The 23,895-nt window shown below is 39.8% G+C and overlaps 1 protein-coding gene and 1 long non-coding RNA gene across 6 annotated transcripts in view; one reads left to right on the forward strand and one right to left on the reverse strand.

Annotated features, from left to right (window-relative positions):
• Positions 1-23,895, reverse strand: part of LOC111270994 (mannan-binding lectin serine protease 1) — a 79,589-nt gene that overhangs the window by 25,066 nt on the left and 30,628 nt on the right. For all 4 annotated transcript variants that reach the window (XM_086972792.1, XM_022851518.2, XM_086972796.1 and 1 more), the window contains one exon: positions 2,787-2,830. In XM_086972792.1, the coding sequence (XP_086828918.1) occupies positions 2,787-2,830 (44 nt within the window). The remainder of the gene's footprint in view (positions 1-2,786; positions 2,831-23,895) is intronic.
• Positions 1-23,895, forward strand: part of LOC111271101 (uncharacterized) — a 56,661-nt gene that overhangs the window by 24,105 nt on the left and 8,661 nt on the right. For both annotated transcript variants that reach the window (XR_002686672.2, XR_015315207.1), the window contains exons 3-4: positions 453-537; positions 20,989-21,248. This is a non-coding gene — a long non-coding RNA (uncharacterized LOC111271101). The remainder of the gene's footprint in view (positions 1-452; positions 538-20,988; positions 21,249-23,895) is intronic.

Below are 23,895 nucleotides of genomic sequence, written 5' to 3' on the forward strand. Positions count from 1 at the left end.
GTAGCTCACAACGGTTTCCCTTTCAGCTTGCGTTAATTTAATGTAAATTATGGAACTAGCTAGTACTATTCGGAGCAAACATGTTCTCGAAAGGTCACTAGGTAGCTTCTATCATACGAATAGTAATAATGTTATAAAAGTTATAAGAACTACCTTCGTGAATTCGCTTGAAAGGTCCGACAGTATACGCTATAAGCTGAATTGAAAAATGGACGTTCTAAACTCGACCTGTAATCAGTTCACCGTCATTTCTAAGCTTTGCTTGCCCATATTAAAGCATGTAGCGGTAATTAATACCAACTGATCAATGATAAGCTAGATAATTTTGGCAAGATTAGAGAATGGTGATAGTATATACATTTCAATAATCGGTACCTGCATATTTTTTTGCCTATGAATAGATAGATGTTAATTAAGCAAACGATCATCAATTGCTTTCGTTTTATCTGCAGGCTCACTTGACCTACGGTTCAGTTCAAAAGGCGCTTGACCGAAGGTGTACCGTGCCCTCAAGCGCTGAAATCTCCCGGGATCGGTGTATGTATCGTTTTTTTTTTTTAAATCCAGTTTAAAGTGCGATACAACATTCGCAGTAAATGATAAAAAAAATTCCAGTGCAACATATTCAATTTAAATATTGAATGTTTAATAAACTTGGCTATGAAGTATTAGTTCAAGTCATCTGTTACAGCAGTACTTCCATGCCTACACGAATGGCTAGTATTACTTTGAACCATATTAATGGGAAGAAAGGTGTCAGGTTTTACGTCCGTTTTTCTCCTCATTAAGCATTGCTTCCGAGAGGCTCGTTTGTTGCCGCAAAAATTAAGTGGGTCTACGGCAGACTCCCTCCCTCCCTCTGTCCCTCTCCTGTAGAATGCAAACATGTTATTACTGTACCACCACACAAAAACTTCTATAGACTGAAGTGTCCTGTGTACATAAAGGACTATTCGAAACCTCTGACCGGTTTGTGTTTCTTATATTAAGAAGAAAGCGCAAGACTCAATAGAAAGTGAAACTTAATGAATGGATATTTCTAAAAAAGATGAATTTTCAGTATCTGTTTCACCTTAAGCTACACCCTAAGCAGTTAGAAATATCATTGCCGCGCTTAGGAAGAAACAAAATAACCACTTAACTTTGGCTTCTGAAGTTTCAAAATGGCTGCTTAGACCTGGAGCATATACCTCGGTATACGCAGTAGTTTAAGTTCGACAAAAATTGCTTCAAGATCTAATGTTAACTAGCCGCTAAGCAACACAAAACATGTTCCACCTATTCACCGAAAACAAATTTGATCAAAGCCGGAATCAAGAAAAGGAACGACCTGTTGTAATTCGTGTGTTTTGGAACTAACAGGGCCTACTGCAGTGAGAAATGTAATATTGAACGCCGAATTAGGATAAAAAACAGCAGGATAAAGAAGAACTTACTGTACTATAGAACTACCATTAGAAAGCCATATGATAACCACAATTATAATCGATTTAGTCTTCAAAAATATTACGCGTATAAGGGTCCATCGTTGGTGCTAAGTTTACTGACGTCTACCAACGGCCTCCGAGCAAAAAGCTATCCTTCTAATAGTGTAGTAGTCACTGCTGTGAACAGAGTATCGCGGACTAAATACGAGGGCTTGTTTAGACGCGCGTCGAATCCTTGTCATTCTTATTAACGGTCAGATACTGATTATAAGTTCGCACGGGTATTTATTTATCGGTGAGACATATGCTCCGTATATACATAATTCCTACTTGGTATTTCGAATCCTTTTTCACCATATTTTGTTAGTAAGGTGATCTGCATTTAAGGCAAAATACCAGTCCGGTCAAACATACATTTCTTTACACGGATAATTCGTAAACCCAATGACGTATTTTACTTTATACTGAATAATTTGCATCGTGCGTATTGGACTAGGGCAATACTGAACGAAAAACATTATTATATTACAGCTTAGTAATCAGCGTACCGGAGAACAAATAACTGATACCAATATACAGAATTGTGCAGATATGCGACTGGAAAAAATACATCCGCAAATACAAATAGGTCATAGGGGATGAGAGACTAGTTATACTTATCGAGCTGTGGTGATATGTTGCGTGCAGTCCACTATATAGAGGAGGTCAACATCTTTATAAAACACCTTTTACGATCATATCAATCCGCCTTTGGCGGATTTTCGGAACGTCACCTAAAGAACCTCGTCTTTTCAAAAGCTTTGCTACAATGTTTTCGATGATATTTACGTAAACCTCATAACTCTCCGCAGCATCTGAAAGACCTGCAATCTGCGAAGCGCCTAACAAGGTGGCAATTTAATATAACCGAGGTTATGGCCGTTCCATTTTATTGGCCTGTGGAAAATCGTTTTCATCCATCTGCGGACACTGCTAGATCAAGGTTTTTCATATAGAAAACAATTTTTTTTATTCCTATTAATGTATGTTTTACGAAGAAACGTCAAATTTATTGCAAAGCCACAAAGGTATAATTGAGTTCGATTCATCAATGTAGTTCGAAAGTGATATTTTACACGTAGTCAGATCATATGAACAAGTACAGATATTTAGCGTTAGATGAGCTACCCTTCTCTCTCTCTCTCTCTCTCTCTCTCTCTCTATATATATATATATATATATATATATATATATATATATATATATGCTAAAAGGCAATCAGCTACACAGCTTTAGCATCACAATGGGATTTTGAAAGCTGAGCATAGGTAAAAATCTCTGTTAAAAAAATCCTTTTAAAATATGTTCAGTTTTACCCACCTGGATCAAGAGGAGCTGGAGAAAACGCCGCTTCTTCGGATGATCTGAAAAATAGTAAAAGTAGAAAATATTAAATTAATATATATTGAATTATAGGTAAGGTTAAGCGTTGAAAAGATTACGCACTTGATAAATAAGGATTATGTGACCAATAAACATTTGCAGTGACTCGTAATCTTTTTTTCTATTTATAGTGTTCCTGATAGCGCTATGTCGTAAGCAAATTGTAACAGACAAACACAGAGATATGCTTGACGATAATGTCTAACAAGGTATATTTTATTCTATACAAATGTTCAAATAATGAAAACATTACAGTTTTGTTATGATCGTTAGAGTCTACAATCTTTTTGAGCTAACAGGGAACGGTTTCCATAATGTTTTCACCCATTTTAATTTTCCATCCAGAATTTTTTTTACTAAACGCTACTGTGTAATCTTCTTCTACGCTTCGTAGCCTCATTTGCCACGTGCGACTTGCCCAGCCAACGACTCATATGTCTATATTCGATATGGCAGTATTAGATGAATAAGGAAGAAACATATCCACGGTCGCAAGTCTATTTGCGGGGTGTATACAGTTATATAGCACACAACAATTTAACAATATTGTATCATCCGCCATACTTTACTCATCTTGATTCCTTAATTTATTAGCATTTACTATCCACATTCTAACGGTGTTACATCAATGTCAGCTGAAGACCCACCCAGGTAATTATGAATTACGACAGCATCACCTCGAAGAAAAACTGCATTATTGCCGCCACAGGTTTCCTTCTCCGCGTCGGAGGCATTCGACACAGCGAAGGCCCCCGACCGTCCCAACAGCGACAAATTCTACACTTTCTTAAGTCCTGCGCGTATGTTTTTCTATCCAATTTTCTATCTGCGGCGACGTCTCGCTTACGTGTGTGTTCGTTTGAGCTAGATATCGTCATCGTTTATGCTATCCGCTTACAAACAGCGGACACGAGAGAAACCACGTGGCCGACAACAAGTTTGACAGAAAAATCGAACGACGTCGATGCTGACTCATCGCCCACGACATTCACTACTCCGTCTCTGCAGTTCATCAGCTACTTCGAGCGTCGTAACGTTACAGCGGTTCGTCATGTTACTTCATGATTAGCTCGTTGTCGATCCCGAACGTCCCATGCGGGAAGGGCGAACAGAAGCGACTTCATTCATCGAGCTGATAGCGACAGTAACAACATCAGCGGCCGTAGTGAGGCGCACATAGGCTGCATAAGGCCAACAAACATTTATATAGATTACTGTCCATTTGGACCATCGCTGAAGCCTCAAAGAAGATGAAACGTCCACTACTATTAGTAATAAAAATCAACATTACATAATATATATGTATGACGAATGACAAAAACAAAAGTAACATATTTCTACCACGAAAATGGCGCGTTGGGCTTTACGGAGTGATCGGAAACGGATTCATTGCTGTTGATGGCACGTGAGATAACTTAAGTTTTTGTAAAAGGCACTTTAGTTCTGGTCAATGAATTAACACATTTGTGTCATAAATAGAGCGCTGTAACTGTCACAGATGTATAATTAACAGCATGAATAATCTGTATCTAGACAGAAAGATAGGTGTAACAAATTGTTTACTGCTGGCTCCAGGCCACATCAGAGCGGCCAATGTAGGAACGTTCGTCGTCCACAAACTTCTTCGGATGACGAGTTCCTCGCGCATTGGGAAAGGCCAAACAACTATTTTAGTCTAGGTACTAGCAGACACACACGAGGGGACGCTTTGACGTTGAAAAGTAACGCGTTGCATTTACGACTGGCCGTATAGTAAAGTATCACCGTCCACAAATATTTCATATAGAATATACCAAGTAAAACGTACAGACCAGTATGACAATTTTCTGGTCAAAGACAAACGACTCAAGCAGTCACTTCTGAATGTTCTCAGGGTGACCGTTAATGAGAAGTATTGACTAATTGACACGTTCATTGATGGCTAAAATTCGGTTGGAACGAACCAGAACTTTGGGTCCTTCAGAGCTCAGCGCAGATGCAAACAACATCACTGGCAAAAGGTCTCGATTCGACGCACGGAAAATATACAACTATTGCCATGGGCTGCAGTGATTTCACTTGGCCACCTCCGAGCAGTTTGCACATTGGCTGGAAGATTCGTCTTGGATTTTTCGAAGAAATTGAAAATGCAACATATTTTGCGATTATAACGCAAAACAGACCTTTTTATTTAGCTACAGTTCTAAAGTATTTTAGGAAGCAAACGTGTGCAACTCTGAAAAACCGAACGAGCATCTAGTAATTCAAATTTAACAATATTGCCGATGCGTTTAACTTAAACCAGCACATTTTTCCGAAGCGAAACTGATTCCTTCACGAACTTGGCATAATCTCGACGAAAACTTCAATTAAGCTCAGAAAAATACTGCTGAAAAAATTAGCCAATTTATGTAGTCGAAGAAAAAGTAGGTCTACAAGAAGGTAACTATTGTGTAGATGCAAAGGGAACAAGTGGAAAACAATGGACGACAACGCTAGAACCCTAATATGTTCGCGTAACCGTTGATAAATGTCCGCATATGGTGCAAGATTCGTCATTTCAGTCGACGCTGCCAATTAGGTAATGTTATTTGGGAATAATCTGACCCGATACACGCACCCCCATATAATTCACATTATTGCTCCGATCCCTTATATGTGTGTTTCTCAATGTGTATATGTATTTTTTCTGTGTCGTTTTCTACGTTTTGGCTTTAATACGAAGCCAACGGAAACCATTCCGAAGCCACTAGACACAACATACGAACTACAAAATATATCGAAATGAATCAACACGTTGATACTCTTAGGGACCTCTGAGCCAGATTAGGCTTATATGTGCTGAATGTTTTAAAAAGAGATTTTACAAAAACAAAAAAAATTTCCATAGAACAATCATGAAGATCAATAATGTCGGTCTTGAGATTTTCGCAGTAGTTTTTGTGTTGATAAAGCCATGAGTGCGTTGTTACATGTAGTATTCTTGTTGAAAACAGCCTTCCTCTATGTCTCATCGATTCAAGATGTGTTGAAATTTGATTTGCATGCAAATAACAATAAGTCGCTTTAGGAAAATCTGTAGCTATTATATAGTCTTAATGCGCAGCGCGCGTCACGATCTACAGACCGCTTTCAGCCAAGCTTTAGCTTTTAAAAACTTCAGGACCTCTTTCAACAGTTCTGAGCTGTTTGAATTTGACTGTTGTGGGGGGTCTGAATTATATTCAGTCCTCTCGCTCAGCTGACTATCGTGTGTCTGACAGTAATACGTTTTGACTAATAGGCGTAAAAATAGTTCATCTAAACGATTTTATTCAGTTTTAATCACAGCAGTACTTATCCTAACAGACTTGTTCAATCAGTGGCAGTCTGTTCTGATGACGATTCTGCCTAGTGCACTTCTACCCTGTTCGCGTATTTTGCCCGCACGCGATAAGCCGGACGGCTTCAGCTTCACTTACATTGTGACTTTTATACTACAACAAATCGAGTTGGCTTGCATATGAAAAAAACAGTATCCCCCCTGCGGCTATTATAACTGGACACTGCCAATATAGCTGCTACAGAATCGCTTGTTCGTTGTAAACACTATTATTAGAAAAAAGTGCAGAGGGACGCGACTGTGCAGACGCACTTACTCAAGGGATGTAATCATGAAGTGCTTCAATGACAGTTTGTCCGTTCCGTACCTATTCATGTGGCGATATCGTTAGAGTCAGTATGCATACTAATGGCCTTCGAGAATTAAACCGAGGTGCCACCGAAGGTACAAGGAGGAAAACAATTAAAATTGCTTACTAACGATTAATAAGAACTAGACAAAAAAAAAAGAAAAACTCTCACAGGGAAAGCTACGTACTGAATAAAAGCGAAGTGAACATTACATTTAAGGGCAACTATCAAAAATACTATCGACAAAGGTCTTCTGTGTCACAGTCAACCGATGGTATAAACAGAAGCATAGCCAGCTCGCCAACACGTCTCAATGCCATTGAAACGAAGCTGCAGCAGATATTTGACGCATCGATACGATGCTTGATAATGATTTCTGAGATTCCATTACTCCGTACACACGAACGAGGCATTCCGCAAAAAGAATATTTGGCCTCCTTTCACTACAAACACGCCGATTTTTTTTAAAAATAAACAACGACGCTCGGCAAATTAGGATTTGCACGCGTCTCAATATACGCTCAGTTTGTTCGAGAACAGAGGATCGGGCCCTAGCGCACTACGTAGCATCGTCATCGAACTGGGGCCTCGGGTGCTACTTTACCAAATTAAGTTATCCAAATAAGTTAGAGTAGGCTCTCATTTTTCTACTAACAGGTCTCCTCGCTGACAGAAATAAGACGTAGCACCAACTTTTGCAAAATGTCCGAGTTACACTTGTATATTAGTAAAAATTACGTATACCAGGTAGGTGAGTATAGAAGAGCAATTGTTTTAAACTAGTCTATACAAAAACAATAGTAAAAGCTAAATCGTTAGAAGGTAAAGGATGATCAATATTTTCCACAGGTCCAGAGACGAAATAAGGATATGTTCGTAACTTCATGCTATTTATTAAGCTGCCCGCCATCAAGCCATCTGATGACTTTGAGCTTGACTCAAGCTCGTTTATTCATTTTTGTCACGTAACAACGAAACACTTGGAATACATACATTTGCAACTATGTAGCATACTAAATTATATATACTATAATATACCAATAATGTATCCAGTCGGGCTAAAGCTAAGGTCGTACGTTGTTTCTAAATTAATCGATCTGGGGTTCGTAGACTTAGTTAGAACCTACCAGTGACTGCATTACAGCCCTCTTAAGTCGGCCAGCAAGCCAGACGGTTCGTCGACTGAACTTGAGGGAGTATGATACATATTACACTATAACTTACACCTAGTATAAACACACTACTCATCAGGTTATTTATTGGGCTCCTGTACTCTGCGTAGGCGATGGCATAAACTGTGAACTGCATAACGTGTTAGGCCGGTCAAGTTCTATCAGGTCTCTTTCGTCATGGCTCCGCCTGATCGAATTAGAATTTAAACTATCTACACTTGACATTTCTATAAAAAAAATTAGTAAGTATGGCTTACCACCTGGTACAGGTTAACTTTAAGGCGAACTTAATCTTATTTGCGATAGTCGTCTCTGACTGAAAAAAAGTTGGTCCTATGAAAAGATGTGAGAATTCGTATTGCGATAAAAGGCCAGTGACCGGCAAAATCGTCAGGTCGCACAATTCTTTTGAAACAGTATAAAGTCTTTTACTCTCTGTACAATCACCGGGTCTAGCCATAACGACAAGCTGCTAAAGGCGCCAAACACACGAAACCACAGACGAGATTTTCAAGGGACTTCATACTAATACAACTATCGTTTTTGACCGAAGACGCACGTATTAGAACGTGAGACGACGTGATAATTATCTTCGTTAAGCACTACATATATTTATGGGCAAATATGGCGAAAAGAGTTATAGCTATAATAACAGCAGAATTGGAATAGTTTAATTATTGCAGTTACCATGGTTACAGATTTTCAAAAACATTTTCTTAGTGATGGTGATTAACTTTGCCGTAAATTATCGCCAATTCCTTAAAAATAGTATAGGTTTGTTAGGTTACCAATTCCAGCATGATATTAGGTCTGTTTGGTGACAGGTAATTATGAATCCTTGTAAATAAGGCATTCTAAACTACATTGCTAGGACTGTATTGATGATTGCATGATTTCTGTTTAGTTGAGTTGATTTTTTCGGTCTGATGTTTAACGACAAATTCGCCATAACCTCTTAAAAACGATCTTTTTTTTTATCATGTTGTATTCCACTCTTTGAGCCGTTCTAGTTCTGCTCCTCATTTTCGTGATCAGAGACAGTGTGTCTGGTACGAGTCCAAGCCTCGTGCATGCGCTACCGGAATTCTATTAGGCCGTCATGATTCTTGCGGTAAACGAAAACGAAAACCCCTGGGCCGTTTGAGATCGGAATGCATTTTTCTCTCTCTAGTCAGTTTGTCCGCTGATTATTGCAGAACTCGAGCAGACAGAGAGACAGAGCCAACACTAGAGGGCTTTTACAATCAATTTAAGCCACATACTTCACTTTAGAGAGTCTTAATCTTGTTGTTCGTCAGCGATGATTCGGTTCGATCTTCGCACCGGTGAGCGGCGTATCAGCACTACTCGAAACCCTGTTGAAGTTCCCACTCCTTCAGGGGTCATCGCCATTGTTTGCATCGATGTCAGTAATAACGACCTTTGGTAGCGCAAGCAGACAGCGCCGTCCCAGCGTTCAGTGTGATGACCGCCCTCATTTTTCTCCTGCAGGGGTGGTCTATTTCGACTTCGCTAGCAGCCGCTGAAGTAACAGAGGTAGGAAGACTCGCAGAAGTGGCAATAGCAGTCTCTTTTCCTGTTCTGTCGCCTGACGAATGTTTTTGCTGTTGGCTATGTTTTCACGAGACTAAAGTATCTTCATGGCTAGCAATCGACCAACTCGCGGAACTTTTTCGGTTGGTCCGATAGCTGATCGTACACACATTTGCTCCTGCCGGCAACTTAAACTTCGATCGATGATTGCCAGAGGCGCTACCAGTGTCGGGATGAGCTGAGCGACGAGGTGGACTGAATTCGGCAAAAGGGACCAATAACAACAGCAATTCAAGGAGGTACCGCCAAAGCAAGCCTCGACTAACTAGCCACCCACTGCCATAGAGATACGCTACCTGTCCGCTTAGATAGTCAATCCATTTATCTTATAGCCACTTGCATCAAAGCAACTTTTCCGATCTAGCAGTAGGTACTGTCTTTTCTTTCTTTCATTGAACTAATTGAATAAGGCGAGAGATATAGATAGAGAGCGTTAAGGGGTGATGGAATTCGCTCATTCGTAGTCATGTTGGGCAGGTTTTAAAGAAACTAAAAAATGTTACCAACCACTTTATAAAGCGTTTTATAGGCATAAGTGAATACTTCGTGGTCGTTAAATGGGCGAATTAGTTCACACGAATTTTAGACCTCTACTCGTTCGTCGAGTAAGGATTGGGCCTTGGTGCCTTCACTTGGGAAGCTCAAATTCGAATGGTCGAGAGGTCAGACATCATCTGAAGCTCATACTTCAGGTTACATCGGAACGCTCTCGTTACGCTGTGATCTAGATATGGGATACGATATAGTAAGATCAACAGGTGTCACATAAAAGTACCACCAATATAGTTGGCTAGAAGAAAATAAAGGAAAGATAAATCATTTACATCTTTGATCTGTAGGCATTTCATTGAGTGACGCAGCTCTGATGCCTCTAAACTAGCTTCGCTAAGCTAGTGCACCAGATCTCGAACAAACTGAACAACGTAAAGTCACTGATTGCTTGAAATACCAGATTACGTTTAGCATATATAGCGTATACATAGAGTCAAATATAGCATCAATCTGACTATAGCTAAACATATTAGATGGATCCACCTTATGTGTCTGTTTGTTGCTTTCTGATCTGTGCAAGGTTGACATACATGCATGGACGAGATCAACTCAGGCTGGAACTTAGTAGGCGTAGCCTTGCTGAGTAAGAATATTAGTCATTTATAGAATTTTAAAGTTGTAAAGACGACGGTTGCGTTAGTGTTTGAATTTCCTGAATCGTCGGCTAGAACCGAGCGGAAAATACTATTCTTGAGAAAATCATGTTTTTAACAATGACGAGTTGAGAAATAAACCGAAGCTCGAACGTTTTCTCACTGATTTCTAACTCGCCCTACAATTGTAGACGATTCTGCTGACTTAGAGATTCAGAACTGCATCTAAATTTGAAGACGCTAAACCCAACTATAGCCCAAAATTAACGTTCAGATTCACAGAACTCGCAAGCGATCTTACTAGTACCCAAGTTAACCAAATCAGTACGCCATTTGTGTAATGGTCGCTAGTATCGTATTTGTCTACGGGCGACATATTGAACTTTAAGTGAATTTCGAACCTGTGCCTATAGTACGGCAGTAAACACCTCAGACTGCAATGGTGACATTAACAATGACGAGTGCTGCTCGAAACGGGCCGCCACCTGTATGTGCTTTAGTTCAGAATTGTTTCTGATGTTTGCTTCAAGATTTGTGAAACTACAACAAATCTGTGGAATATTTTTCATTCAACGGGTTTAACTTTACGTTTGTGACGAATGTCATACCTTGTCAGACGTAGCTCTACGATCCATCCCGGTCTTTATCGGTTTTCTTACATTAAAAGTGGTATTTCCGAGACATCGTCGTGTATGACATGCTCTAATGTGAATGAATTCTCAAACAGAGTTTATTTTCAAGTTTTATATATTACCATTCATGCTGGTTGCAACGTCTGCTATAGCTGCAGTTGAAGTTCAATGTAAGACTACAAGTTACTTCCAAGTGTCAACGAATCTAATTAGGTCTAACTTCTAATACGAAACGAGTATAGTTAGCAATGCGTTTGCTAAGCTCAAAGATCGACAGTATCTATTGTTGTAACTTGCTGAATAAGGCTGGTCATTCTTAAGTAATACGTATATTTTGCTATGATCGCTTGTTTTTAAGACCTTGATAAATAGGCATCTGATTGTGTTAGTTAGGAATACGCTTTACCAGCAAGGCGCAGTTATTTCTTTAGATACAAATAAGTACACAAAAAGAACCTTATATCGTAAGGTAGGCTAAATAGAAGTAGCCAATTATCAAAAAGAAAATTACGTTTTTTAATTAGGTTCGAATTAATTAAGGCACAATGCGTCAGTTTTGTTTTGATGTATTTCTATAGGATGGGAGCTAAATTTTAACGTAGTCTTTTTACTTTGATAAGCGTTAAGCTGATAGCATGATTTTCGTCTCGCGCAATAACAAGTCATAGATTCGAATAAGTATGGAAGCTATTCATCTTAAATAGTTATTGTTTGTAGAAAATGTTTGACTGCTGCCTACGCCCGCTCTCAGTCCAGTGCCTAAATACGTTTGTTTATCGATGGTTTCCTTCAGACACCCTAAATATTTAATTAATAGTAAAATAAAGTATAAAATGTTCAGTATAACTGCAGTCTTTTTAAGGCCTAGCTAAAGCCGCGATTTCCATAAGAAACATCAGTATTAAGTGCTCAGAGACGTAAGCAACTATTGGCCGACATTTAGGACCAGCAGTAGACAAAGAAAAAATTAAACAAAAACAACTCTGTATGTGATGCGCGAGTCTTCCGAAAAACGGTAGCGGACGAAAATGTTCACTTGAATACCGTGTCTCCCAACAGATTTAATCATGATCATAATTCATCACTCAAAGATTTTCTATGGAAATCAGTAAACACTAGTTCGGCCCCTTGCTTAGGATCTGAATCTGCCTTAGGCCGACACCTCCCTGACATCCTGTTTTTCGGACCGACTGATGATCCTTTTATCCTACAGGGCCTACTATTATCACCAAAAACTTTACGTTCGCAAGGATTCGGTCTTCATTTTCTTGTTTCGGGGGCGTCATCTGTCGACCGTTCCAAACGTTACTTTGAACGGATTGATGGACAGCCTTAGAAACAGTATAAGCGTTTGAATGGCTGAATATTGGCCACCGAGCGCCGTCGAAATAACCAGTGCGGTTATTAACATCCCAACGTGAAACAAATTTGCTCAATTCAGTGCCTTCTGAGTTAAAAGTGTTTTAAGTAAAGACCGGTTTTTGCAAAGATGCATTCTCGTCTGATCAAAAGTAGTTGAAGTTTTTTGAGGGTTGTTTTCTAGATTGTTGACACTAAACATATTCAAACCTTGCCCATATGAGAATATACAGTAGGCTATAATAAACAAGAATGGTAAAATGGATCTTTTCCATGCCACCTCACATGCTTCCACTGTAAGCGGCGACAAAGAAATGCATGAAGTGTCATTGTTGGCAAGTGGATGCATGAACGAAACCGTGGCCATCAATTAAAGTTAACGATTGTTTTAGGTAAAAATGAGCATCATCAAATAACCAGGTCCAAGGTTTCGGCTTGCCATAATTTACAGGGGTCACTCGCACTAAGGTCAAAAACGACACTTCTGGAAAGATATCATAACAACTAAGACCAACTTTAAGTTATCGAGAATATTATCTCCATTCAGGTAGCTATTACATTCGTTCGTTTGTTTGTCTGCTAAGCACGAGTCGCCATCACATCTAAACGGATTCTTGCTGAGGCAAGCCATAATCAATTGATCCGGTCAGGGTAACGTTATAACGAACAATACGCTGCAATGGCCACTGTGACGGTAGTATTAGTATTTGTCTAGAGCTAACCGAAACTGACGACAGCAAACAAATGGACGCAAAAAGTCCATTGTTATAACGATCCCATACGTACACTGTGTATACTATAACATTTAATAGAATATAGGTGTATAAGATACACAAGCTGAATAGAAGAATCCAGGAGTCGCGATACCTTGCGCGGGGATCGGTAAGCAGATGTTCAGACCAAGCGAAAATACCATGAATCCCCAATGACGGTAACAATAATGTCTCGTAAAGCTTAGATATTCACGAAACACATTAGCGACGTAAGTTTTTACGAATGGTTGCGGCGGCTGGCCAAAGAAAGGCTCGTCCGCTGTTCACCAACCATACAAGACCACATACGCGCTAGAAAATTAATGGAATATTTAAGCAGCTCCAACAACTGCGTACATGTAACATTTATTCAATATCGGTGTCGAATAAGTAGCTGCGTAACACTGCATTGATACATAACGAGTATCGAAGTTTTTCGTTTCTGCAGTTGCGTCAAGCTAGCTCGACGGAATGTTTAATATATGATACATATTTCATAGCAATATATTCCCTGCGTTAATAAAGGCCCTTTCCAATTTAACTTGATACGAGTCGCTGGCTAAAGAGTATTTATAATTCACTTATTACTTGTTTAAAGAGCAGCAATTTCAGGGTAGAACTTGGGCGGGCTTCAGCCCAGGTGCCTCATGTCTGTTCCGCTTGCTCATTAACGACGTATAAGTCCCGAGCCCTCTAAAACTGCGGAATAGTTACCTTTTCAAAAAATGAGTGGAGTACACGAAATAAACTTTCAACTGTTATACGCTTTCTGAATAGACGCGCAGCAAAAGTGTTCACTTTTGTACTTCTTTCAATATGGTCTGTGACTCGACTGGGTCTTGTGCAAAGGTAAAGGAAATCATGGCTACGATATATCGTCGTTAGTCAAGCCGCAAACGGCCAAACGAATATACGTTAGAAATGTATAGTACATAATGAATGGCAGCTGTTGGCGACGCAGAATATGAAGCCTGTAATAGCTCATTCAACTTGAAGCAGACTAAAAGTGGGATGATTTTCGGCCCTATTTGACCTATTGATGGTTCTGCTCAGAGGAGTACTGGTGTTTATCAAGTTCAAGTCGTCTGAAATGGAAAGTTCATTATCTTGGGCTGATTTGACATTCGTCAGCCAGTTGTCTATATTGCAAATATCTAATTTTGATATAAAATAATACAAATAAATGACAAAAAACGAGAAGATCTATTGATGAAGATAGGATATTAGCGTTTGGTACGCACGCGGCATCAGTGGACTTGCAGTCCCAACGCTTCAAGCGCAGCGGTAGCTTGAATAGATCCCGTCAAGAGGAACAGTCTCCATTTTCATTATACAACTCATTTCGTTCGTAATTATAACTTGCAGTAGGATTCCTTGTCTCATCATGCCCCCTATCTGTCAGGGGCGTTATTACTCACATGAAGAGATTATAGCGGATGGCATAGCCGCATGTCGTTTTGTATACTAATTAAACAAACATTTCGTTCTCGTACACGCGCCTTTCGATCCCATCGCTTGATTGACCGGATGACGGAAATATTTTACAGCCTGTCTATTTCTAATAAGTTTGCTACCTTGTAAGTAGAAATTAACTTACTTTATTCACTAGTCGACTTTATTCGGCAGCATTTTCGATACGAGATGGTAGGTTATCCTGTATCTATTGATTCTATTTTTTATGAATAGGCTGTTTTTAGTTGGTACCACGCTTTACATCAACAAAAAATCATCATTTTTGTGAAGTTTATTGTTCAATATTTTTCTGGTCTCTTCAGCTTTGCACCCCACATGTTCGCAGAGGCAAACAGTCCGATCGGGTTATACATTCCGTATCGGAGAAAATACGAATATAAAGGCAGTTGAAATTACATAATTCAATTCGAACTTAGTAAAAGAAAACTTACTTTATTCGCAGATGCCGATGAAGAAAATGGGAAACGCTACCACGTCTGTTCTAAAGAAGTTACGCCTAATATATTTCATCTAGTAATCGAAAACAAGTTTTTTAGACTCGAGTAAAGCTCAGAGACTAACTTCCTTTAGCTTCCTAAAGAAATGGCGAGCAAAATGATAGCTAAACAATAGAAATCTGTGTTCACCTTAGACGCAGACTATGAAAGACATTTTATAGAAGCTGTTGACAACCTGACGCATACAAAAGGATCAGACGATTTGTACATTTATATTATACAATAAATGTAAAACGACCTATATATACATATATATATATATATATATATATATATATATATATAAGTCAATCGGAAAATCATGACAGCGCTAAAGATCCAGACGTCTTCTGCTTTGGCAATAAGCAGATGACAGCACTCTGCGGTCATTGACGGCTGCCTTTTTTTTATCGATTTCTAGTCTCTTCCCCTTGTTTCCGAATCGCATCCCTGCTTCACTCACTCTACAAATGGCAAGCAAAGACGCTCATGCCGAAACTAAACAAAGCGCTATAGGTCGACACGAGTCCGAACAGCCATCGTGGGCTTTGCTTATATTGTAAATGCATCTTTCAGCTAAAAGGACTCCGCATAGATCCTACTTCGTCACACCGTGCAGCCCGATATTGCATACGCAAAGGCCCGTGTCCTACATGGATTAACTAATAGATGTCAATTCGAAAGCGTAATATCTGCTCTCAAACCGAAAAGATTTTTTCTTCGTAGTTAAATTTGTAAGGGAAATAAGCGACGTTGCTTCCGAAGCTCGATGCAAACAGCTGTCCTACTCGCAGATTTCTACATTTGGATAACCTCTTCCGCGATATCTTTCTTATTTTGTAGGTGACATCCGCCTGTTAACAGAATTTAATCTGCGAAGACCTGATATTGGTTAGCTCCGAAAACTGGCCCTGTTGTTACCGCTATATTCACTATTTTCTTTTCGAAATACGTTTCGATTAGACAAAAACTTGTGGATTGTCTACTAGATGCCACGTTATGCCTCTTAATATTATATATAAAAATATATATCTTTATTTAGTTAGTACCCTGCCAAGTTTTAAGTCCAACGAATTTTGTCTAACCTTGCAACACCGAAAATACGCCTTCTGCTAATAGTTAATTCTGCTTTACTAGTTTAGATACATACATTTATAAGCTATTTGGTAAAAAAAACGAATATATAATTTCCATATTCGCAGATTTAATAATTATTATTATTTTTGGGTCTGATATTAATTATGTTTTAGCGTAAATTAAATTTTGTCAAGTACTGACATCCATTAACAGCCCCAGATTTACGTAATGAACTAGAGCTAGAAAAGTGTCTACTGCTAAGATACGCTAATTTTCGTTCGTCTATTTCGACCAGTGCCCGTGCAGTTGTTTCAATTGAATTTTCGGTAAAAATAATATACGTACGCCTGGAACTAGTCCGATTAAAGATGAGATAATTTTTATCAATTTGATGAAATATAATACGCTGGCCCACTTTATATTTAATCGGTTTTTACTCAACTTGCACTAACTGCACTGATGACCCATTTAATTGCTGGAAACTTAACTTGTTTTCAGCACAATACGACTCGCTCACCTTTATACATCGAAGTGTTCTTGAGCATGTCATGCCTTTCTTCGTTTTTCGTGCTTCGGCTTCTGCCCCCCGCGCGAGTGACTTTTAGAGTACTCTCAGAAGCCTCATATGTGTCCATTGTACTATAGTTATATCATTATGCTAAACGTGATCTTCGAAATTTCAATCATAGCCCTATTGATGTTCATCTTCTTTGAAACGTACCTGTTGTCGACTCGTATAATACAGAAAACAATGAACAGGAAAACAAACATTCGCCTACTAATTAGCAGGTTTAATTTGTATCTATACATCATCATGAATCAATATCAGTATATTGTTAGTTATAGGTCAAATTTGTCAAGCTTGCTGAGTTCGGTACAAATGCTTTTTTCGGCCATGAAAGGCGTACAGCATGGCTCGTCTAGTTCAAAGAAAGATATAAATAACATCGCTGTTGATTGTGTCTGAAACAAACATGGCCTGACGAATTGCAGTAACTTTTCGTCTTAACGCCTACAAATAAGTAGGCGCTTCGACCACACCCAGTTCATTATATAACGAATTGCTTTACCGGCGCTGCCACAGCCGATCATGGCTACGGTTCGAGGAAGACCGAAAACGAGACATGGATATATCCTGCATGTATGAAAGTACGTTATATAGTGCTACGCGTTCCAGGTGGTCATCTGCGTCGAATGCAAAAAATAATGCCACCGGGTAGTGCTTCGACCTGAAGCAGCCTTAAATTAGACACGCCTTCATAGAAGCCTGGACCCAATTAAGGTCCCTTTATGCTCTGACCAGGACATGGATGCGGTGCTTTGTGCGCCGCTTCCGTTTTGCGCGGCCCGAGTAACTGTTTGCATAACCTGTTGAAAATAAATATTCTGACAAATCCGAAAAACAATCGAAATAGTCAAAGTAGCAACGCGAAGGATCAAACGTGTCTGCTTTCTCTGCTTTGTTTTCTATATTCTTCGACCGTTTTCACTGTGCCAGCTAGCTTTTGGAATCAACTCTTTCCTATGACGTCAATGACCTGCTTCCCCACAACAAAGTCGATTCTGGACGAAACTCGCTGCACTTCGTTAAGGTTTCTTTAACGGACCTGAGAGACGGCATGGTAAGCTTCTGCTAATCCTAGAACTTGAACCATTGGTGATCGTATATTCAAACCTGTAACAGCGACGAACTCGAAACGATGCGCATTAGCCACTTAGGACACGTCAGTTCCATCTGGGACCTTGCGTCTTGCCTTCTGTGTTTGCAACAATGTATACCCAGCCTTGTTGTATACCAAACCTGATTTAACAAGCTGGAAATTTTTGGGAATCGCTTTTTTCATGGTTCTTAGTTAATCTGAAAACATTTGAACATAATAAACGATCCACTCCAGTGGATGCATGTGCTTCTTGTTTTTGTTCTGTTAAAAGAACAAGCAGGAAGCACAGACCTCTTTCCAGTGCTAGGAACAGAACTTCGTGGCTTACCAATATCATAACGAATATTATGATTACATCGTAAATGATACCATGGAGGTTATGTGTAACTAGTGCTATATCAGTCTTAAAGATCCAATAGGCCTGGATAATTTTGCTTCGTCGTCGTTTGCGTGTAATCAGAAATGATCTCCTGGACGACTAGTGGAAACTTTATTAAATGATTTGTGTGTTCTGTTTAGGTGCGACAACTGATACTAGTTCGAATGAATGCAAGTCAGATTTGACAAATACGACCCAATCAATCCCAATTGTGTAGGATAAATAACAACCCACTGCTTATACGGCAACTACTGAAGCACAAAGCGCTGTTAGGTCTTCCGCTCACTGTCTTCAAGTGAGGAACAACTCCTTTGAACAGCATCGCATTTGCTACTATGTACGTAAGTCGTGTCTCTATTTCGATCAGCAAGTCATTGATCTAGAATGACGCCAGATGTATTTTGCTTGCTATTGACGATTGCTTACCAACTCCAGGCCTTTACAATAAGCTCAGATCAATAAGCTGCTTAAACTTGGCTTGACGTCTGTGTTCTGAACGTGATCCCGTTGAGTTCGAACAAAAACCTGAGAAATACAGACGCATCTAATACTTTGTACCCACGCAAGTCGAAGAACTTAGGTAACAGATTATAGCAAAATGCTAATTGTGTCAGAACGGATTCAAAACAAAAATGTGAATTTATCAGTGCGCGTGAATCAAAACACTTCCTGTTAATGGGTATAAAATGTATACTTTATTGGCAAAGTATACGTGTGTCGCATAGATATCATATGCAAATCGAGCTCGCAGAGGCTAAAGAAAAACCGAAACACCCTTCACTTTTAGGCTGTGTTCTCCTCTTTACTCTCTTCCCCTTTCGCTCGATATACATATATAATCCTGATTATCCGTCCTCATTTGTGAGGTTCATATAATATGCGCATCTGCGTCTACAGATGGTTCTAACCACGAGGTAAACTGCGCAAGGACTTCGAGGGAAGAATAGATAAAACTTGTGCGTTTAACACTGATAATCGTAATATTACACACAGACACTGTAATATAGGTACGTCGTTTCCCGGAGAGAACAACTAAACCATAACGACAATGACGGCGGGCTGATTTGGGTCTTAGTTCCTACGTTTCGCTTTGGAAAAGGCGCCTTCCTTCGCTGGAGAACGTGTTCGTGGTACAGGAGTATTCCCATTTAATCTAACGGCTTGACCAAGTCAACAAAATCATGATTAGGGGTTTTCCACTCAGTGTTGACGCTACAATTTTCTTAATAAAAGTGCACTAAAACGAACTTCAGTTTCAACCAATAACTCTCTTATTTTATTACGGAATGCTTGATCGATACCGCATTGTGATATTGACGATACAAATCTTTCGCGCTATGTATATATGCCATTAAGGCACGATTTGTTCTAGTAATATTTAGTGACTAGCAACCGGCAGCCACGAGTTCATTCTGCCTTAGCTTTCCGGCAGTTAAACATAAGCTATTACGCACAAGTAACTACATCGTATCATACCGACAAGCGTCTTTATATCTATAAATCGTTGGCTACTGCGTGGCTTAGAAGCGTAAGCGAAGTAGGGATACTAATATGGAATTTCCGTACCGGTCTTTACTTGCTAGTCTGTTTCCTGTTCTTTTATTGGCCAGCGCCGATTACGAGGCGCCCTTTTCTATTTTGTCTCTCCTGGGGGGAGGACATGACATGTTTGTATGGTGCCTGAGACACACGCACTGACGCAATGGTCCAGCTGATGAGTATGCCATAATATATACGCGTGTATCTGTGACACTAACGGCCCAGTATTTCCCCATCTCGTAACGCTGTCGTGCAGGTGATATTCCGCTGAGTGAACCGTCTTAATAGACGATGATCCCCGAAGTGGTCTGTTGCCCTCGAAATGTCGTCTGACCACTAAACCTGTCGGAAGCGTGATTCGACGAGAAGATACACAGCCAGTAGAAATGTGCTAAAACATCAATACCTACGCCAACGATTTCATCGATCGTTACAACGCGTATGCTGCTGGAAGGGAATAACGATGGTCTGAACTGGTGGGGAGGGAGCAAGTCCCTCAAAGTAAACAGGATATATTCATTAATGGCCAAGGTCGTTTGGGCTTTTTTGCCTTTCTTGCAACATGATTGTGCGATGCCAAGCGACTCGTGACAGGGTGTCGAACCTTGAAAAAGCACACACATGTTTATGAAGGTGGGACAAACGTGAGACCTTCGGTCGTGAGACGGGAAAACATGGTCATGGAAGAAGCGAAGCTATCATCGTACGCTGTTCTGTCATAGTTTCTAACTTTCTTTCTTAAGTAATCTGGTGGAAATTGGAGACTGCGCCGAGGCTCGTCCTCGAATCGCGATAACCATTTGCTAGATCTTCAACGAGTGTATAATATTTTTTGAGAGCACCGTAGCGGGAGGTCGTTCATTGTTAATAGTAATAGTGATGATCGTTACAATAGCTGCAATTGCTCAAGAAAGATCAAGTGCCGGGTGTCACATACGGAGAACTGCTACTGTGAGCCGATAGAGAAGGCTGAGCACCGTTAGCACCACGTAGGCTGCGGGTGACAATCGTCAAATAAACGCGCGTAGATTAATGATGTCTTTGAAACCTTTCCTTGTTTCATCATATTCAATAATTGATAGCACCTAGCATTATATAAACAACCGAGTGCAAGACGTATCAGGTATGACCAGTTATGCATTGAATCTATCTAGCAATTTTGTAATAGGAAACGGCATCGACCTATAACAACCCTGATTTATTTATGTATTGTCCTCCGGTTAAATGCAGGCACAGCACAGCGAATTCGGCTGAACCACTGTTATTGATGGACGTAATGGGGGCCGGGGGGACTGAGCAGCTTTCAACAATACAGCGTTTCCACTAACTATCCCCTACGGCCCCATTGATGTGTAACCTGCGACATCGTGTGCAGCTATACAGACACCCTTGAAGTACACCTGAGAAATTCTTCCTCATTGTTTAAGCTGGTTACGAAGCACGTCGAGAGCTGAGTCGCGTAATGGACTAATATTCGAAAATGTGTTCAGGTAGGCGCAATTTTTTGGAGAATTTCTGTCTGCATAAAACGTTTAATGCATCTGGGACATGTTCAATTTTTGCGGCAGTGTAGGCACACTTTTTCTTAGATAAAGGACGGATTTTGCTGTTTGCCAACACATGTCAGTTGCTACTAACTTGATCGACGGCACTAACATCGATCGGTAGGCAAAGGCAGAATAACTTCCAGCGACGGCGAGGCGTTGGCCGTTCGAATAGGTAACTCTCGATGGGCTTATAACCGCCTTTAATCGCATATACGCTTATGGCCTTGACATGTCTTACACCGTCGTTACATTTAGGTGCGAAACAGAGCGGAGTTGTCCACTCAGCTCATGATAATGTGAAGCAACCTGTGCATAAATCTAGCTTGATCACATAGATTCCAATGTCGTGTGCTCTGAACGTGTGTGCTAGAAATAACAACGTGCACTAGATCAGAGTGGTTATTTTACCTCATGTTCAGGCGCGTCAGGTGAAACTGCATCCGACAAAAACATCCATGGTCACTGTGTTGAGTCGAATGTGTAAGCTTTTATTTTGACTCGTATATGTGTATATGTAGAGAATCATTTGGCTTGGATTATAGAATTTTGTGGAGCTACATTTCTTCGTATCCTCCACAAGATGCGTCTCTAAGCGGCTGTGATAGATAGGTCAGCACGTCGATTGGCAAGAACGCTAATGTTAAAGGAAATGCTCATAATGTAATATGCATTAAATATAGCCTAAAGTCTATAATCTATAAACCCACAAAGGTCTGGTAACTTGATTTTATTACTGACATAGAGACTCGCAAAATAATCTAGCTTTAACGGGCCTTTGCAATCATATGATTTAGGTCGATTGGTGAAACACTTTACTGCTACCTTGACGCAGTATCAAAGGCAGAATTCGATTGTCTGTTTATATGCTAACATTGAAACTGTCATATCTCACTGACAGATATGCTTGCAAGTTATCCTTTGTTTTTATTCAGTATCTTCTGTGTGCAACCTAATCCTTTTTCAAGGCTTCTACCAGTACGTATATCGGCTAGCGTAAAGAAAACAATAAAATGTTTACTTACAACCAGTGATTAACGGAGAGGCTAGAGACTCGCAACTGGATAGAACCTGGATTTAATTATAACCCAATCCTGAGACCTTTGGCGGGGATTCAGAGTTTTCAGTAATATACGCCACTTTGTCGTATTATGTTAACTCGAAATGAGAAAGTACAAACGTTTGTATTATCCTTAGATTTAGCATAGCAGAGTCCTCGAAATTTGGGTCATTGCACAGCCAATGTGTACGAGTGCAAGACATGAAAAACATCTATAATCAGCATAGCGGATACAACTATCGGATTAGAAAGGAAAACAGGATAAAACGCTAAACAGTTCAGCCAGGACACAAGGTTGATGTAAGAATGGTGCATCCCGTATTCTAGCTCTGCCATCCAACAATGAAGATAACACATGGGCAGCCGAGTCGAGCGTGTCTTTTCATTGGGCACGGCATAAGGACGTATAGTGCATTTCTAACAGGCTTACTACAGTTGACTGCGGGAGTTTTGCAAGAAGACCCCATAAAAATGTATTGGTTCGTTAAAATCATAGCGTATACATTAGACTCTTATTCTAGCCAAAACGATAGGAAAAATAATGGCTTTTGAGTTACATTGAAGATGAGCAAAGCTAAATCGAGTATTAGACCCTAGCTTTGGGAACGGAGACGTTATTCAATAAATAATGGATAAGGGAACAACCTAGCTTCGCATTGGCTGCAAGCATTCAATTGCTACGGGAACACTTTATACTTCTCTCTGGTGACCTGAGATCTTGCCATATTTTAAACTAATCGAAAAATCAGTGAACAAAGCTGTTATTTAAATTCAGTGAACACGGGAGGATAAAAGTATGATTAGAACACTGTCGCTCTAAGAGATGAATGCAGAGCAACTATACCGAGAAAAATCATTTCGCCAAAAGAACGTGAGCCATGATATTTGTTGTGATGACAAGTTTTTTCATCTCATAAAAAGGGAAAACGGAATTAGTTGACCAGGGAAATATCGGGGAGGGCAAATACAATTTTCTAAAGCAGCAAATATAAATGTAGTAAAGATGACGTCCAGTTGGCGCAGAGTTTAGTGCTCGGTAGATCGTCCTTGTTTTACTACAAACATTGGCCTGCTGGGCAAAGCTTCCGGGGTAAAACTATCCACAACATGGGAAGGCCGTCAACTAGAGTTAATCGCTAAGAGCAGCTAACTGTTACCCTTAAAGAGCAGTAGTTTTCATAATGCTTTTGCATCAAGCTTTTGCAAAGTTTGCTTGCACAGAATTGTTTGATTCGGCTGTTATCGATAAAAGAAAAACGTTATTATTGAGATAATATATAAGGACACAGTAGATTTTCTCTGTTGTATAATTTGTTGCTTCATAATCTGAATTTCAAGTTCAAGTACGTTTAATTGTCCGATGATATTTTTGTCAAGATCAAATTCATGGCGAGCAACTATGACATCTATTGCGTTTCTAGATGATATATAAAATACTCTATCAGGCTTGCCTCTCTATTTTAGACTAACTCTCGAAGACATTTGAACGACATCGAATGCCGTAGTATACGCAACATGTACGCAGCTTCAGAA

This window comes from Varroa jacobsoni, unplaced genomic scaffold (genome assembly GCF_002532875.2).
Source record: "Varroa jacobsoni isolate VJ856 unplaced genomic scaffold, vjacob_1.0 scaffold_168, whole genome shotgun sequence".
Lineage (NCBI taxonomy): Eukaryota > Metazoa > Arthropoda > Arachnida > Mesostigmata > Varroidae > Varroa > Varroa jacobsoni.